This window comes from Bombina bombina, unplaced genomic scaffold (assembly GCF_027579735.1).
Source record: "Bombina bombina isolate aBomBom1 unplaced genomic scaffold, aBomBom1.pri scaffold_557, whole genome shotgun sequence".
Lineage (NCBI taxonomy): Eukaryota > Metazoa > Chordata > Amphibia > Anura > Bombinatoridae > Bombina > Bombina bombina.
The window spans coordinates 306005-325010 of record NW_026512149.1 but is presented as its reverse complement, the minus strand read 5'-3'; the positions used below and the strand labels follow the sequence as shown (position 1 = coordinate 325010).

General features: G+C 40.1%; 1 protein-coding gene across 1 annotated transcript in view; it reads right to left on the bottom strand.

The window, feature by feature from the left end:
* Positions 1-663: 663 nt before the first annotated feature.
* LOC128644145 (uncharacterized) overlaps positions 664-19006 on the bottom strand; it is a gene marked incomplete at its 3' end in the record, with an annotated part of 268123 nt that continues 249780 nt past the window's right edge. Inside the window, exons 7-10 of the mRNA XM_053696855.1 lie at positions 16029-16139; positions 14916-14971; positions 7955-8113; positions 664-821 (exon numbers count right to left, since the gene is read on the bottom strand). Coding sequence (XP_053552830.1) covers positions 664-821; positions 7955-8113; positions 14916-14971; positions 16029-16139 — 484 coding nt within the window. The remainder of the gene's footprint in view (positions 822-7954; positions 8114-14915; positions 14972-16028; positions 16140-19006) is intronic.

Below are 19006 nucleotides of genomic sequence, written 5' to 3'. Positions count from 1 at the left end.
GTCTTCAGTCTGGGAACCCCTGTCAATGAAGACTCTGGTGCACCTCTATTCTTCACATTCTCCTGTAGAGGCAAAGATAAGACTGAGATATCAGAGAGGTGGGAGGGATTAAAAGCTTTTGGTGTGTTGGTTATCTTTGCCTCTACCTATTGGCAAGGAGTTAAATCCCATACTCTCACCACCTTATCAAAGAAAAATGATTAACTATTTAGGCATGATGGAGACAGGGCTGGAATTTCCATTGTTAGTTGTGTCTGTGCTTTTATTTTTATTATTATGCTTACCAACACCAAAGCCACTTCCTACTAACAACCATATGTTAAGAAACAAATGTAGAACAGCACCAAAGGAATGGAGTGCCCGTGAAGACAGGTGAACTGCCCCTTCACCAAGTAGTAGTCCAAAACAAGGAAGGTGTCCACAGCTCTCCAATAGTAGAAATAATCTTTATTAGGACATATAAGTTAGCAACGTTTCGAGGTTAACACCTCTTAATCATGCATGTGGACACCTTCCTTGTTTTGAACCATATGTTAAGGCTACATTTTATATAAAATACATGTCCATGGTATGCACTTTCTACTAGCTCAGACCCTGACCCCCCCCCCCCCCAAAACAAAAAGACAGTTATGCATACTCCTTTAAACATATAAAACAACTTACTTTTCTTTGAGTTCCTTGACAAAGCTTTCAAATGGTCGTACTTTTATATTTGCAGATACAGGTGACTTTTCCCATTTTGCTTCTTCAGCTTCAGTCTCTTCTATTTTCTCACACTTTTCACTGACAGCCTCATCCCCTTTTTCAGGTTTCTTGAGAAGCTAAGGAAAATGATATTACGTTAACGCTTTATTAAAGCAAACTACAGAAATGCCGAGTGTTATTCTTGAGTTAAATAATTCATACACAATGCAGCATGTATTATACATATTTGTACAGTATGAGCCTATCAATAAACTTCAGCCACTAGGAAAAAACAGAATTTATGTTTACCTGATAAATTACTTTCTCCAACGGTGTGTCCGGTCCACGGCGTCATCCTTACTTGTGGGATATTCTCTTCCCCAACAGGAAATGGCAAAGAGCCCAGCAAAGCTGGTCACATGATCCCTCCTAGGCTCCGCCCTCCCCAGTCATTCGACCGACGTAAAGGAGGAATATTTGCATAGGAGAAACCATATGATACCGTGGTGACTGTAGTTAAAGAAAATAAATTATCAGACCTGATTAAAAAACCAGGGCGGGCCGTGGACCGGACACACCGTTGGAGAAAGTAATTTATCAGGTAAACATAAATTCTGTTTTCTCCAACATAGGTGTGTCCGGACCACGGCGTCATCCTTACTTGTGGGAACCAATACCAAAGCTTTAGGACACGGATGAAGGGAGGGAGCAAATCAGGTCACCTAGATGGAAGGCACCACGGCTTGCAAAACCTTTCTCCCAAAAATAGCCTCAGAAGAAGCAAAAGTATCAAACTTGTAAAATTTAGTAAAAGTGTGCAGTGAAGACCAAGTCGCTGCCTTACATATCTGATCAACAGAAGCCTCGTTCTTGAAGGCCCATGTGGAAGCCACAGCCCTAGTGGAATGAGCTGTGATTCTTTCAGGAGGCTGCCGTCCGGCAGTCTCGTAAGCCAATCTGATGATGCTTTTAATCCAAAAAGAGAGAGAGGTAGAAGTTGCTTTTTGACCTCTCCTTTTACCAGAATAAACAACAAACAAGGAAGATGTTTGTCTAAAATCCTTTGTAGCATCTAAATAGAATTTTAGAGCACGAACAACATCCAAATTGTGCAACAAACGTTCCTTCATTGAAACTGGATTCGGACACAAAGAAGGCACGACTATCTCCTGGTTAATGTTTTTGTTAGAAACAACTTTCGGAAGAAAACCAGGTTTAGTACGCAGAACCACCTTATCTGCATGGAACACCAGATAAGGAGGAGAACACTGCAGAGCAGATAATTCTGAAACTCTTCTAGCAGAAGAAATTGCAACCAAAAACAAAACTTTCCAAGATAATAACTTAATATCAACGGAATGTAAGGGTTCAAACGGAACCCCCTGAAGAACTGAAAGAACTAAATTGAGACTCCAAGGAGGAGTCAAAGGTTTGTAAACAGGCTTGATTCTAACCAGAGCCTGAACAAAGGCTTGAACATCTGGCACAGCTGCCAGCTTTTTGTGAAGTAACACAGACAAGGCAGAAATCTGTCCTTTCAAAGAACTTGCAGATAATCCTTTCTCCAAACCCTCTTGAAGAAAGGATAGAATCTTAGGAATTTTTATCTTGTCCCAAGGGAATCCTTTAGATTCACACCAATAGATATATTTTTTCCATATTTTGTGGTAGATTTTTCTAGTTACAGGCTTTCTGGCCTGAACAAGAGTATCAATGACAGAATCTGAGAACCCTCGCTTTGATAAGATCAAGCGTTCAATCTCCAAGCAGTCAGTTGGAGTGAGACCAGATTCGGATGTTCGAACGGACCTTGAACAAGAAGGTCTCGTCTCAAAGGTAGCTTCCATGGTGGAGCCGATGACATATTCACCAGGTCTGCATACCAAGTCCTGCGTGGCCACGCAGGAGCTATCAAGATCACCGATGCCCTCTCCTGATTGATCCTGGCTACCAGCCTGGGGATGAGAGGAAACGGCGGGAATGCATAAGCTAGTTTGAAGGTCCAAGGTGCTACTAGTGCATCTACTAGAGTCGCCTTGGGATCCCTGGATCTGGACCCGTAGCAAGGAACCTTGAAGTTCTGACGAGAGGCCATCAGATCCATGTCTGGAATGCCCCACAGTTGAGTGATTTGGGCAAAAATTTTCGGATGGAGTTCCCACTCCCCCGGATGAAATGTCTGACGACTCAGAAAATCCGCTTCCCAGTTTTCCACTCCTGGAATGTGGATTGCAGACAAGTGGCAGGAGTGAGTCTCCGCCCATTGAATGATTTTGGTCACTTCTTCCATCGCCAGGGAACTCCTTGTTCCCCCCTGATGGTTGATGTACGCAACAGTCGTCATGTTGTCTGATTGAAACCGTATGAACTTGGTCTTTGCTAGCTGAGGCCAAGCCTTGAGAGCATTGAAAATCGCTCTCAGTTCCAGAATATTTATCGGGAGAGTAGATTCTTCCCGAGACCAAAGACCCTGCGCTTTCAGGGGTCCCCAGACCGCGCCCCAGCCCACTAGACTGGCGTCGGTCGTGACAATGACCCACTCTGGTCTGCGGAAGCTCATCCCCTGTGACAGGTTGTCCAGGGACAGCCACCAACTGAGTGAATCTCTGGTCCTCTGATCTACTTGTATCGTCGGAGACAAGTCTGTATAGTCCCCATTCCACTGACTGAGCATGCACAGTTGTAATGGTCTTAGATGAATTCGCGCAAAATGAACTATGTCCATTGCCGCTACCATCAAACCTATTACTTCCATGCACTGCGCTATGGAAGGAAGAGGAACAGAATGAAGTATTTGACAAGAGTTTAGAAGTTTTGATTTTCTGGCCTCTGTCAGAAAAATCCTCATTTCTAAAGAGTCTATTATTGTTCCCAAGAAGGGAACCCTTGTTGACGGAGATAGAGAACTTTTTTCTACGTTCACTTTCCACCCGTGAGATCTGAGAAAGGCCAGGACAATGTCCGTGTGGGCCTTTGCTTGTGGAAGGGACGACGCTTGAATCAGAATGTCGTCCAAGTAAGGTACTACTGCAATGCCCCTTGGTCTTAGCACCGCTAGAAGGGACCCTAGTACCTTTGTGAAAATTCTTGGAGCAGTGGCTAATCCGAACGGAAGTGCCACAAACTGGTAATGCTTGTCCAGGAATGCGAACCTTAGGAACCGATGATGTTCCTTGTGGATAGGAATATGTAGATACGCATCCTTTAAATCCACCGTGGTCATGAATTGACCTTCCTGGATGGAAGGAAGAATTGTTCGAATGGTTTCCATTTTGAACGATGGAACCTTGAGAAACTTGTTTAGGATCTTGAGATCTAAGATTGGTCTGAAGGTTCCCTCTTTTTTGGGAACTACGAACAGATTGGAGTAGAACCCCATCCCTTGTTCTCCTAATGGAACAGGATGAATCACTCCCATTTTTAACAGGTCTTCTACACAATGTAAGAATGCCTGTCTTTTTATGTGGTCTGAAGACAATTGAGACCTGTGGAACCTCCCCCTTGGGGGAAGCCCCTTGAATTCCAGAAGATAACCTTGGGAGACTATTTCTAGCGCCCAAGGATCCAGAACATCTCTTGCCCAAGCCTGAGCGAAGAGAGAGAGTCTGCCCCCCACCAGATCCGGTCCCGGATCGGGGGCCAACATCTCATGCTGTCTTGGTAGCAGTGGCAGGTTTCTTGGCCTGCTTTCCTTTGTTCCAGCCTTGCATTGGCCTCCAGGCTGGCTTGGCTTGAGAAGTATTACCCTCTTGCTTAGAGGACGTAGCACTTGGGGCTGGTCCGTTTCTGCGAAAGGGACGAAAATTAGGTTTATTTTTGGCCTTGAAAGACCTATCCTGAGGAAGGGCGTGGCCCTTGCCCCCAGTGATATCAGAAATAATCTCTTTCAAGTCAGGGCCAAACAGCGTTTTCCCCTTGAAAGGAATGTTAAGCAATTTGTTCTTGGAAGACGCATCCGCTGACCAAGATTTTAGCCAAAGCGCTCTGCGCGCCACAATAGCAAAACCAGAATTTTTCGCCGTTAACCTAGCCAATTGCAAAGTGGCGTCTAGGGTGAAAGAATTAGCCAATTTGAGAGCATGAATTCTGTCCATAATCTCCTCATAAGAAGAATTATTATTGAGCGCCTTTTCTAGTTCATCGAACCAGAAACACGCTGCTGTAGTGACAGGAACAATGCATGAAATTGGTTGTAGAAGGTAACCTTGCTGAACAAACATCTTTTTAAGCAAACCCTCTAATTTTTTATCCATAGGATCTTTGAAAGCACAACTATCTTCTATGGGTATAGTGGTGCGTTTGTTTAGAGTAGAAACCGCCCCCTCGACCTTGGGGACTGTCTGCCATAAGTCCTTTCTGGGGTCGACCATAGGAAACAATTTCTTAAAAATGGGGGGAGGGACGAAAGGTATACCGGGCCTGTCCCATTCTTTATTTACAATGTCCGCCACCCGCTTGGGTATAGGAAAAGCTTCGGGGGGCCCCGGGACCTCTAAGAACTTGTCCATTTTACATAATTTCTCTGGAATGACCAAATTCTCACAATCATCCAGAGTAGATAACACCTCCTTAAGCAGAGCGCGGAGATGTTCCAATTTAAATTTAAATGTAATCACATCAGGTTCTGCTTGTTGAGAAATTTTCCCTGAATCTGAAATTTCTCCCTCAGACAAAACCTCCCTGGCCCCCTCAGACTGGTGTAGGGGCACTTCAGAACCAATATCATCAGCGTCCTCATGCTCTTCAGTATTTTCTAAAACAGAGCAGTCGCGCTTTCGCTGATAAGTGGGCATTTTGGCTAAAATGTTTTTGATAGAATTATCCATTACAGCCGTTAATTGTTGCATAGTAAGGAGTATTGGCGCACTAGATGTACTAGGGGCCTCCTGTGTGGGCAAGACTGGTGTAGACGAAGGAGGGGATGATGCAGTACCATGCTTACTCCCCTCACTTGAGGAATCATCTTGGGCATCATTTTCTCTAAATTTTGTGTCACATAAATCACATCTATTTAAATGAGAAGGAACCTTGGCTTCCCCACATTCAGAACACAGTCTATCTGGTAGTTCAGACATGTTAAACAGGCATAAACTTGATAACAAAGTACAAAAAACGTTTTAAAATAAACCGTTACTGTCACTTTAAATTTTAAACTGAACACACTTTATTACTGCAATTGTGAAAAAGTATGAAGGAATTGTTCAAAATTCACCAAAATTTCACCACAGTGTCTTAAAGCCTTAAAAGTATTGCACACCAAATTTGGAAGCTTTAACCCTTAAAATAACGGAACCGGAGCCGTTTTTGTATTTAACCCCTTTACAGTCCCTGGTATCTGCTTTGCTGAGACCCAACCAAGCCCAAAGGGGAATACAATACCAAATGACGCCTTCAGAAAGTCTTTTCTATGTATCAGAGCTCCTCACACATGCATCTGCATGTCATGCTTCCCAAAAACAAGTGCGCAATAGAGGCGCGAAAATGAGACTCTGCCTATGATTAGGGAAAGCCCCTAGAGAATAAGGTGTCCAATACAGTGCCTGCCGGTTATTTTACATAATTCCCAAGATTAAAATAATTCCTCAAGGCTATGGAGTATAAAATATGCTTATATATAAATCGATTTAGCCCAGAAAATGTCTACAGTCTTAAAAGCCCTTGTGAAGCCCTTTTTTTCTTTCTGTAATAAAAATGGCTTACCGGATCCCATAGGGAAAATGACAGCTTCCAGCATTACATCGTCTTGTTAGAATGTGTCATACCTCAAGCAGCAAAAGTCTGCTCACTGTTCCCCCAACTGAAGTTAATTCCTCTCAACAGTCCTGTGTGGAAACAGCCATCGATTTTAGTAACGGTTGCTAAAATCATTTTCCTCTTACAAACAGAAATCTTCATCTCTTTTCTGTTTCAGAGTAAATAGTACATACCAGCACTATTTTAAAATAACAAACTCTTGATTGAATAATAAAAACTACAGTTAAACACTAAAAAACTCTAAGCCATCTCCGTGGAGATGTTGCCTGTACAACGGCAAAGAGAATGACTGGGGAGGGCGGAGCCTAGGAGGGATCATGTGACCAGCTTTGCTGGGCTCTTTGCCATTTCCTGTTGGGGAAGAGAATATCCCACAAGTAAGGATGACGCCGTGGACCGGACACACCTATGTTGGAGAAATATGCTGACTTTTTGTTCTCAGTTTTAGCAATCAGCATCTTACTCAATACCTTCACCCTTGTTTTCAGATGTTCTGTAAATATTCCTTTTTTGTCTTCCATAACCAATAATTTGTTTGTGTTGCACGTACTCTATGCAGGGAAGCTGAGCTTCTTCTCATCAACACATTCTATGTAACTATACTCACCAGTTTCCTTCTGGATAGGTCTTCTCACTGTCAACCCAACTATGATTTACCGTCCAAGGTTACCCCCATACATACTGTTTCTTTCAATTGACACCTCTTGTTTGTAAGGTCCTTAGAATAGGAATCAAATCCTTCTCTATCTATTTATCTATCTATCTATCGCGCTCTCTCATTAAATCTCTGTTAATATTGTATTGTTGTGGATGAGTATTACATATTTTGTAATTTGTTGAAAAAGAGAAGGGTGGTGCTTTACAAATAAACGCTAATAATAATAACATAATTTATGCTTACCTGATAAATTTATTTCTCTTGTAGTGTATCCAGTCCACGGATCATCCATTACTTATGGGATACAGCACATTCTACTAGAGCTGTGGCTTCCACTTGGGCCTTTAAGAATGAGGCTTCTGTTGAACAGATTTGCAAGGCTGCAACTTGGTCTTCTCTTCATACTTTTTCCAAATTTTACAAATTTGACACTTTTGCTTCTTCGGAGGCTCTTTATACGGAAGGAACCACTGCCTGAAGAACCTTTCTCCCAAAAACAGCCTCCGAAGAAGCAAAAGTGTCAAATTTGTAAAATTTGGAAAAAGTATGAAGAGAAGACCAAGTTGCAGCCTTGCAAATCTGTTCAACAGAAGCCTCATTCTTAAAGGCCCAAGTGGAAGCCACAGCTCTAGTAGAATGTGCTGTATCCCATAAGTAATGGATGATCCGTGGACTGGATACACTTAACAAGAGAAAACAACTATAGTTTGTGAATATTTGGCGACTCTACGCTTTATAAAACTGGTTAAGTAAAGAAAATGGTACTCAAATTTCATAGCATTTGATAAACATGTAGATTATGATATTGCAGATCCTTCAGTCAAAATTAATTAAAATATTTTTTTTTTAAATTAATACCTTAATTCGTATTTCCTTTTCAATGATTTTCTTTTGCTTGTCTGCTTCTTTTCTCTTCCTCCTTTCTTCTTCCCTACGTTTTCTCTTCTCTTCCTCTCTTATGCGTTTTTTCTCCAATTCCCGACGCCTCCTCTCTTCTCTTTTTTCTTCCCGTATTCTCTTTGAGTGAAAGATAAAATTATTTTCTAGATTCCCATTATTTAATCACGTTTCTGCTGCTGTGCTGCAATAGTACAGAATAGAAAGCAGTAATAAATCACACAAAAGCCTATATACACATATAATTGTGTCGTACATGTGTATATATGTATGTATGTGTCTGCACACATACATACACATACACACATATAAATACACACGTACATATACACACACACACTGTATACAACTTCTAGCTCTTCCAGTCCAACACATGTTATGTACCATGTCCCTTTAAATCACTGTTAAAACATTTAGAGCCAGATTACAAGTGGAGCGCAAAATATCGCTATCGCGATATTTGTGCTCCACTTTGTAATACCAGAGCATGCAAATGTGCGCTTGTATTACAAGTTAGGTGCATTGCACAGAAGCATTGCGCCCACGAGAGCGCGCTTTCATAGGCTCCAATGGGAGTCTCGTACTCATGCCGTGTCTAACCATGCCGTGAACCTAGCGCAACGAAGGGCAGCAATTTTAAATATCTATGTATATGAATAGACCGCAATGTAAAGGCACTTTTCAGTGCCTTTTTTTTTTTTCTCTAATACCCCACACCCACCAACTTTAATCGATAAGAACTTCTTTGTGCGTTTTTTTTTTTTTTTAATTAAAACAAAATGCTAATTTTATTTTTAATAAAAAAGCTAAAATATACTTTATTTTGGGGGTTATTGGTGCACTTTTGGAAAATTAACCAGAGCGCTAATTGCTACTGCAAGCTTGCAAAAGCAATAAACAGCTACTTGTAATGGTTGGTTATTTATTGCGCGCCCTTAAACGGACGAATTTGACCGTTTACGGGTGCACAATAAATTAGAGTTCCTTTTGTAATCTAGCCTTGAGAGTGTAATTTCTTCTGCTGGCTGTGTTTACATTGCCTGTCAATAGCCTAGACTACAATATAGATCCTTTCAGTGTAGGTGGGGATTTCACAGGCTAAAACAGCAATTTAAAATGCATAAATAAGGGTAAACAAGCTACTTGTAAACAATTTAATACACTCCAGAAGGTAAAATGGATTATTGGAAACAATTTAAGGGGGAGAAAATGTTGTGTAAACTGTCCCTTTAATTGAAAAGTTGTTTAAAAACATAATTTATGCTTACCAGATAAATTCCTTTCCTTCCGGATCGGGAGAGTCCACGGCTTCATTACTTACTGTTAGGAAATACAACACCTGGCCACCAGGAGGAAGCAAAGACACCCCAGCCAAAGACTTAAATATCCCTCCCACTTCCTCTTTACCCCAGTTATTCTGCTGAGGGAACAAGGAAAAGTAGGAGAAACATTAGGGTATAAATGGTGCCAGAAAAATAAAATAAATAATAGGGGACCGCCCATAGACAAGAAAAAAGTGCGGAGGGCTGTGAACTGTCCCTATCTGGAAGGAAAGGAATTTATCTGGTAAGCATAAATTATATTTTCCTTCCTAAGATAGAAAGAGTCCACGGCTTCATTCCTTACTGTTGGTAAAACTATACCCAAGCTCCAGAGGACACTGAATGAATAACGGGAGGGAACAAAAAGGAAGAGGTGGACCCTATTCTGAGGGCACCACAGCCTACAAAACTTTTCTCCCGAAAGCTGCTTTAGCTGAAGCAAAAACATCAAACTTGTGAAAGTTCGAAAAAGTATGTAAGGAGGACCAGGTAGCCCTTACAAATCTGATCCATAGAGGCCTCGTTCTTAAAGGCCCAAGAGAAAGCCATTGCTCTAGTGGAATAAGCCGTTATCCTCTCAGGAGGATGATGTCCCGCTGTCTCGTAAGCTAAGCAGATGACACTCCTTAACCAAAAAGATAGGGAAATCAGTAGCCTTCTGCCCCTTACGCTTCCCCAAATAGACAACAAACAAAGAAGAAGATTTTTTAAACTCCTTAGTAGCCTGAAGATAGAACTTCAAGCCGCCAACCACATCCAAATTGTGAAGTAAGCGTTCCTTCGATGAAGAAGGATTAGGACACAAGGAACGAACCACAATCTCCTAAATGATGTTGCAATCTGACAAAACCTTAGGAAGAAAACCTAATTTAGTATGGAAAACTTCCGTATCTGCATGAAAAATCAGTTAATGGGGCTCACATTGCAAAGTAGAGATCTCAGAAACTGCGCGTAGAGGCAATAGCCAATGAAAAGAGAACCTTCCAAGATAACAATTTAATATCAACGGAATGCAGAGACTCAAACGGATCTAAACACAGGTCTGATCCTAATCAAAGCCTTAACAAAGGACTGCAAGTCTGGAAGCTCAGCCAGTCTCTTGTGCAATAAAATCGACAGGGCCAAAATCTGTCTCCTCAGGGAACTAGCGGAAAGGCCCTTCTCCAGCCCATCCTGGAGAAAAGATAAGATCCTGGCAACCTTAACTCCACACCTTGTGGTATATACACAGAGAAACTGGTTTACGAGCTTGAATAAGAGTATCAATGACACTCTCAGAGAAACCTCTCTTGGCTAAGACTAAGCGTTCAATCTCCATGCAGTCAGACTCAGAGAATCTAGATTTTGATGAACAAATAGACCTTGTTTCAGCAGGTCTCTGCAACAAGGTAACTTCCACAGAGGAGATGAGCACATCCCCACTAGATCCGCGAGCCACATCCTTTGCAGCCACTATGGAGCAATCAGGATTACTGATACCCGCTCTTGCTTGATGCGGGCCACCACTCGAGGAAGAAGTGGTAATGGAGGAAAAAGAAATATGAGTTTAAACCTCCAGGGCACTAGTGCATCTATTAGATCCGCTTGAGGATCCCTTGACCTCAACCCGTACCTGGGTAGCTTGGTATTGAGACGGGACGCCATGAGATCTATCTCTGGCGTCCCTCGCTTGCTACATATCTCTGCGAACACCTGGGGATGGAGAGACCATTCCCCTGGATGGAAGGATTGCCTGCTGAGAAAATCTGCTTCCCAGTTGTCCACACCCGGAATGTGGATCGCTGACAGCTAACAGCTGTGGGCCTCCGCCCACTCCAGAATATGAGATTTCCCCCTGATGGTTGATTTAAGCCACCAAGGTTATATTGTCTGATTGGAATCTGATAAACTGGGACAAATCCAGAAGTGGCCAAGACCTCAAGGCCTTGAAGATTGCCCGTAGTTCCAAAAATATTGATCGGGAGGGAGGACTCCTCCTGAGTCCACAACCCCTGTGCCTTCCTGGCACCCCAAACAGCTCCCCATCAAGATAGGCTAGCGTCTGTAGTCACAATCTCCCAGGATGGTCTTAAGAAGCATGTCCCTCATGACAGATGATCTGGACAGAGCCACCAAGAGAGCGATTCTCTCAACCGGTTGTCTAATACAATCTGTTGAGACAGATCTGAATGATTCCACTGCCTCAGCATGCACAGTTGTAAAGGTCTGAGACGGCATCCCTCTTTTCTGGTCTGGTAGACAGATTCAAGAGAAGGAATCTGCCCCTTGGCGGATGAGATTTGAAGCCTATATTGTATCCCTGAGATACCACCTCCAGGACCCACGGATCCGGTACGTCCTTGAACCAGGCGTCTGAATCGGGGGCAGCCCCTTCATGCTGATTTGTTTTCGGCGGGCTTCTTATTCTGCTTGGATTTATTCCAGGACTGAGCCAGCTTCCAAGTACTCTTGGGTTGCTCAGGCTTGGAGGAGGATTGTTGTCGTAAGGATTTGTCAGAACAAAAGTAACGAAAATTAGAAGATTGTCGTCCCTTAGACTTGTTCTTCTTATTTTGCAGTAGGAAGGTACACTTGCCTCCGGTAAGCGTAGAAATAATGGAGTCCAGGCTTAGACCAAATAAAATCTTTCCCTTGAAGGGAAGAGAAACGAGTCTGGACTTAGAACTCATATCCGCAGACCAAGACTTCTACCAGATCGCCAGAGGCCTTTGCATTTAGGCGAATAATTTGCATGTTCGCATCACAGATAAAAGAATTAGCAATTCTTAGAGCTTTAATTCTGTCTTAAATATCCTTGAGGGGAGACTCCACCTCAATGATTTCCGACAAGGAGTCGCACTAGTAGGTAGCCACTCTGGCAACCGCGGCAACTGCAGCCGCCGGTTGAAACAAAAATCCTGTATGTTGAAACATCTTTCTCAGAAATGTTTACATTTTCTTATCCATCGGCTCTCTGAATGAAGAACTATCTTCAAGAGATATAGTAGTACGTTTAGCATGCGTAGAGATAGCACCATCCACCTTAGGAATGGAGCCCCACAAATCCAGTTGAGAGTCCGGGACCGGGAACAACTTTTTTAAAGTAGACGAGGGGGAAAAGGAAGAACCAATTCTTTCCTATTCGTTCTTAATAATGTTTGCCATCTTAACACGGCACAGGAAAAGTCAAAGGAACGTTCCTGTCTTCATAAACTCAGTCTAATTTAGGTATCATAGGTTCTTCAGGCAGCGCGGCCTCTAGAACCTCTAACGTAGACAGAACCTCCTTTAATAAAAAATGCAAGTGCTCAATTTTAAATCTAAAGGACGGTTCCTCCGCAGCAGGAGGCTTAGACGCTAAGGACTCTGACCCAGAAATTTCAACCTCTGCAGAGGTTAACTCATCATCGGATAACTGGGACATAATAGCTAAATCCGATAAATATTTAAATGACTCCGGGCAGGAGAGCTATGTTTAACCGTTCTCTTGCGTTTGTTAGAGCGAGGTAATGCACTGAGGGCCGCAGACACCACCGTTTGTAGCTGCGCAGCAAAGTCCGCAGGAAGAAGGCCCCATCCGGATGGAGGATTAGATGTGCTACGGGGAACTGCATGTGGAGTGGATAATGTAGCAAGGGTAGTAATCTTACAGGACGAAGAGTCCTGAGAGGTAGATGGCTCAGAGGGACTAAGAGCCTTAGCAGGCTTGTCTCCCTTCATAGACGGTGTTAAGGCATGTGAAACATAATTGAGTGGGCGGGAAAACCACGGCCTCCTCACAATATAAACAGGTATGATTTAGTACAGAAGGAGTATCTTCTAACATGTCGTCCTCCATAGCTCAGGTTATACCCACAGAAGGAAACAAATAAAAATGTTTTTTATTATAGAAACCTAGCACCTTTATACTCCGAAAGGCGGGGGCACTCACCACCTCCTAGACCCAGACAGTTAACAGAGTAAACGCTCTCCTCATGTTCAAGTCTCAGCCAGAATGGAGAAAATTAACATAGACAGTACTTCCCCTGTTATTACAAGTACAGCAAGTAATAGAAGCTGTGCAACACTTTCAAAATCGAAAGTGAAACTTAAAAGTGAAAACACACAGTCTATCACCCCAAGAAAAAATCACACAAAGCAGCATGTAAATAATTAACACACTGATTAATTAACCCCAACTGTTCAATAAAACCCCTTTAGAGGATATTAACCCTGGATCCTATCAAGGTATAAAGGAGCCACAATGTGACCCTGTTATAGCGTTTTATGTGTAAAAATTGAAACGATCTTACCTCCAGGATCCATGCTGTGGAACAAAACACAGCCTCTCAAGTGTGATAGTCTTATAGCAGCGCTCCTGACATGGACTTGAGTGAAAGAAAGCAGGCAGTGAAACTCGTCAACACTGATTGCTTAGGAGCTGTTAGCAGTAGTCTGAATGGTTTCCATGCATCTCCAGACTCTAATTTTCATCAATACTCTCACTGAGAGGTTGACATGACTACTTAAAACTCCAGTCCTATCTAAAAGGGCAGATACCCCTTTCAGGACTCTCCAAATCTTCTGACACTTCTCTGCCACCTCCTAACGTGACGAAAGGCAAAGAATGACTGGGGTAATGAGGAAGTGGGAAGGATATTTAAGCCTTTGGCTGGGGTGTCTTTGCATCCTCCTGGTGGCCAAGTGTTGTATTTCCCAACAGTAAGGAATGAAGCCGTGGACTCTCCCTATCTTAGGAAGGAAATTGTATTCTCTAGCTGAATTATGAAATACATTTTTGGAGTTTTATGGTGCAAAAGTTTCTGTTACTTTAAACAGATATTTAATTCTAAATTAAATCATCCATAAAATATGTATTTATAGATTGGTAAACACTGCAATTACTTTCATTGTTTATACTACCTGCTTTTCATGTAATTTAGAAATGAAAATTGTACTTTTTCCACTCCCAGAAGAGTGTTAATTGCATTCTTAAATATGCTGCAGTTTTCTTTACCCTCTTTCATGTTATGCAGCAATTGCTTAGAATAGTGTAGGATTTAAAGGGATAGTCTAGTAAAAATTAAACTTTAATGATTCAGATAGAGCATGCAATTTTAAGCAACTTTCTAATTTACTCCTATTATTACATTTTCTTTGTTCTCTTGATAGTTTTATTTTTTAGCTTAGGAGGCGGCCCATTTTTGGTTCAGCACCTGGGTAGTGCTTGCTGATTGGTGGCTACATTTAGACACCAATCAGAAAGTGCTACCTAGGTGCTGAACTAAAAATGGGCCGGCTCCTAAGCTTAAATTCTTGCTTTTTCAAATAAAGATAACAAAAGAACTAAGAAAAATTAATAATAGGAGTAAATTAGAAAGTTGCCTAAAAAGGCATGTTCTATCTGAATCAAGAAAGTTTAATTTTGACTAAACTATTCCTTTAATAAACATGTGGCCGCGGACTGCTAGTGGGTGTTAACGGAGTCATTGATTTGCTCTGGATTTACAAAACAGAAAAACGTTTGTTAACAAGATTACAGTTTTTACATGCGTATGAAACATTTGCTTTGCATGGTTTTATATATATATATATATATATATACACATATATATATATATATACACACCTTTAAAGCTTACCTGCTTCTCTAGTTTTCTGTTTTTTATGAATTCTAACAGTGGTGTTGTTCTTCTGGCTAAAAAGAGGCAACAAATTAAAAAAAAAATATTAATAATATTCAAAAATTGCAAAGCACATGAAAAGATTGTTTTCTGATTCAGTTAAAGTAAGAGGGGGGGATTGTTTTCCTCACTTTTCATCATCAGCTGAATCCTCCTTCTCCCTCTCACTTCTTTATAGTGTCACCCACAACCAGCCAAAATGTATTGCAATGACCACCTTCTAATTTTTTTCTTCTGATTATCTCTTTATTTACTAAGCCTTCATAATCTTTAATCAACAAAATTGTGCTCATCCCAGGAAGGGCAGCAAAAAAATCCAACCTCTCCCTTTTTCTGACCCAGAAGACCACATGCTCTCAAAATTTCCCAGACACATATTTTCGAGATTTCTATCTACATCATGCACTGGCCATTTGACTTCTCATATATATATATATATATACATACATACATACATACATAGGCAGTGGTCAAGCTTAGCTAGTAACATAAATGTTGTACTGTAGACCAGGTTCTTCAATTATAGTCCTTAGAACCAATAACATGCCAGATAAAAAACTACATTTTATGTTTTTAGCCTTTTCCCTGCTTATTGTCCATGAGTGAGTATCATTTAATTTCATAGTGTTTGTTTTTATATAGCAGTGACTTAACCCCTTAACTACCACAAACACATATGGGTAATCAAGAGGTTAAATCACTGTTGCATAGCATACTCCCGCTTTATTGCCAGGGGTCAAGTCCCAATTCTCATTGTACTGAGCCAGATTCAAAGTGTAATGCTGCTTAAAATAAGGAGAGAATGTGCGGTCTAAACTGTGGTCAGGATGTATGGAAGTAGATAAATCAGGGGCAAAACAGGACCAAGAAACAATTATTGAGGCCCCTGGCACCATGAATTTGTTAAGCTTTAATATGTGTGTGTGTAAAACTCTCTCTCTCTCTATATATATATATATATATATATATATATAGTATTTTTTTTTCTATTTATAGTATTTGAATGAAAAGTTTGGGCATCCCTGTTTTAGATCATTAATGACAATAAACATTCTCGTTTGTCAAACAGACCAATAAGCTCCTTTGTCTTTGCTTCAATTTCTCCCAGTAAAGTCTCTGGATTTGCACAAATTTTTTCCTCCTCTGCACAGTAGTTCTCCAAAAATTTCTTGTACTCAAGATCTGTAATATAAAACAGAAATCAGTGATTCCTTTAAAAAAAATAGATACATTTTAGCATCCATGTTGTGAAACATCCTATTAAATTTAAATATTAATAATGTTTAATTCTTTGTAATTGTATTACAGTTATAAACTATTATACAATAAAATAATCCAGACTTTAATTGCCATTAGAATTTGATAACCATATTTTATCTCCATATATAGGAAACAAATGTAAAATAACCAAATCAGGAGCAAATGGGTATGTGATATTAAACCAATTTTCCAAAAACATCTACCGTACACTTATCCTGCTCTTAAACTGTTCTTATTCAATAATTATACGGGAAGACAAACATAAATGGTAATAATCTGCAACTTCTCCATACTCCGACATACAGCTTGAGGATAGGGTTGCCACCTTTCACAGGAAAAATATAACGGCCGTGATAATTAGACTACGTTTGTTTAAATAATTAGACAGAACTCAGAAACATACGATGAGAGAATTAATTTTAAATTATCATTTCTTTATAATTACATTCAACATAGTTAAGTGCTTCAACATAACATGCACTTGAAATTTCTATATTTTTCTTTATTATCTACACTGATCTAAACTTTAAAAATACCAGCTAATAATAACGAGCTGCAATAAAAAAATATCGATGAACTGCACTAAACTTAGACAGCAACTTTGATATTACAACTCCATGGTAAAGCATGTTAAAGTGAGATGGTTTAGCATGCTCGTCTTTGCTCAAGCACAACCTATAGCAAGCTAATTTGTGCTGGTATTACAAGCTGAAAGTTATAGCATGCGCTCGAGGCGTAAGGGTTAAAAAAATTGTACAAAACACAGCCAAAACACATTAAAATAAAGTATTAAACACATATATACACTTATTAATAAAAATATATCATATAAATATTAATAAAAATATTTTAAAAGGGTTAAAAGGGATATGGTATATGACAAAGTGTTTTAATAAAAAAAAGTGCTCCTATATGTATGTATATACTGTATGTGTATTTATATGTTTAAATATGTATTTTTACATGCACACATACATATACACATATAAACACATTAATACACATTTATATCTTATACAAGAGGTGGTAATGACTAACACTGTAGGGGACTTCAATAATGCCAGGGATAAGCATAAAGCTATCCTACAAACATGATAAGATTATACTTTTATGAAATATTGGACAAACTTGTTGGGCCTATGGTTCTTATCCACTTTCAAAATCTGTTTCTTTGTTTCTAGGCTGGAATTTACTTAGCCTACGAGCTGACTCCTGGTTATGGATACTCTTCCTTTCCAGTTGAAAGAAATTGAACTGTAGTTCGTATATTTAAAAGTGGTGAAAAAAAATCATACCTATGTTCTTATTTCTTGCAGCCAATTTAGTAGAAATTATTAATTTAAAATGTTTTTAAAAATCTCTACATATCTCTGTAGTATATCAAACTAACTACTAAGCAGCTGATTATATATTTTGGCTTTAAAATCTAGCTTGTCAGTGGGTTCTGATGACTAATTTTTGGAGACCCTTTACCTGGAGTTCATCTCGAAGCTGACAAAAATATGACAATAAAAAAAACCTAACTCATTTAAGTATGGTAACTGTTTTCTCATTAGTCAAATTAGGCCAATAATTGGCTTTTTTTCTGGTTTAATTATTTTATCTAACCAAACAATCGGCTAGATTACGAGTTTTGCGGTATGAGTGAAAAAGCATTGTTATGGCTCTTTTTCACTACCACTGCTATTACGAGTTTTGCAGGTATAGGTGTACCGCACACTATTTTGGCCATAACGCAACGTAACTACCGCAGCTTTTAAAAAGTAATTTTTCAATGGGACTTCCATAGCGCCGGTATTACGAGTTTACCTGTCCGGCAAAAAAGTGAGCGGTACACCCGATACCGTCAAGATTCGTACCGTAAACTGAAAGTCAGTAGTTATGAGTTTTACGCTACAAAGCCGTAACATAAAGCTCAAAACTAAAGTGCTAAAAAGTACACTAACACCCATAAACTACCTATTAACCCCTAAACCGAGGCCCTCCCGCATTGCAAACACTAAAATAAAATTATTAACCCCTAATCTGCCGCCCCCAAAATCGCTGCCACTATACTAAAGTTATAAACCTCTAAACCTAACCCTAAGTCTAACCCTAACACCCCCTAACTTTAATGTAATTAATAAATCTAAAACATAATTTATGTAAGAACTTACCTGATAAATTCATTTCTTTCATATTAACAAGAGTCCATGAGCTAGTGACGTATGGGATATACATTCCTACCAGGAGGGGCAAAGTTTCCCAAACCTTAAAATGCCTATAAATACACCCCTCACCACACCCACAAATCAGTTTAACGAATAGCCAAGAAGTGGGGTGATAAGAAAAAGTGCGAAGCATATAAAATAAGGAATTGGAATAATTGTGCTTTATACAAAAAAATCATAACCACCACAAAAAAGGGTGGGCCTCATGGACTCTTGTTAATATGAAAGAAATGAATTTATCAGGTAAGTTCTTACATAAATTATGTTTTCTTTCATGTAATTAACAAGAGTCCATGAGCTAGTGACGTATGGGATAATGACTACCCAAGATGTGGATCTTTCCACACAAGAGTCACTAGAGAGGGAGGGATAAAATAAAGACAGCCAATTCCTGCTGAAAATAATCCACACCCAAAATAAAGTTTAACAAAAAACATAAGCAGAAGATTCAAACTGAAACCGCTGCCTGAAGAACTTTTCTACCAAAAACTGCTTCAGAAGAAGAAAATACATCAAAATGGTAGAATTTAGTAAAAGTATGCAAAGAAGACCAAGTTGCTGCTTTGCAGATCTGGTCAA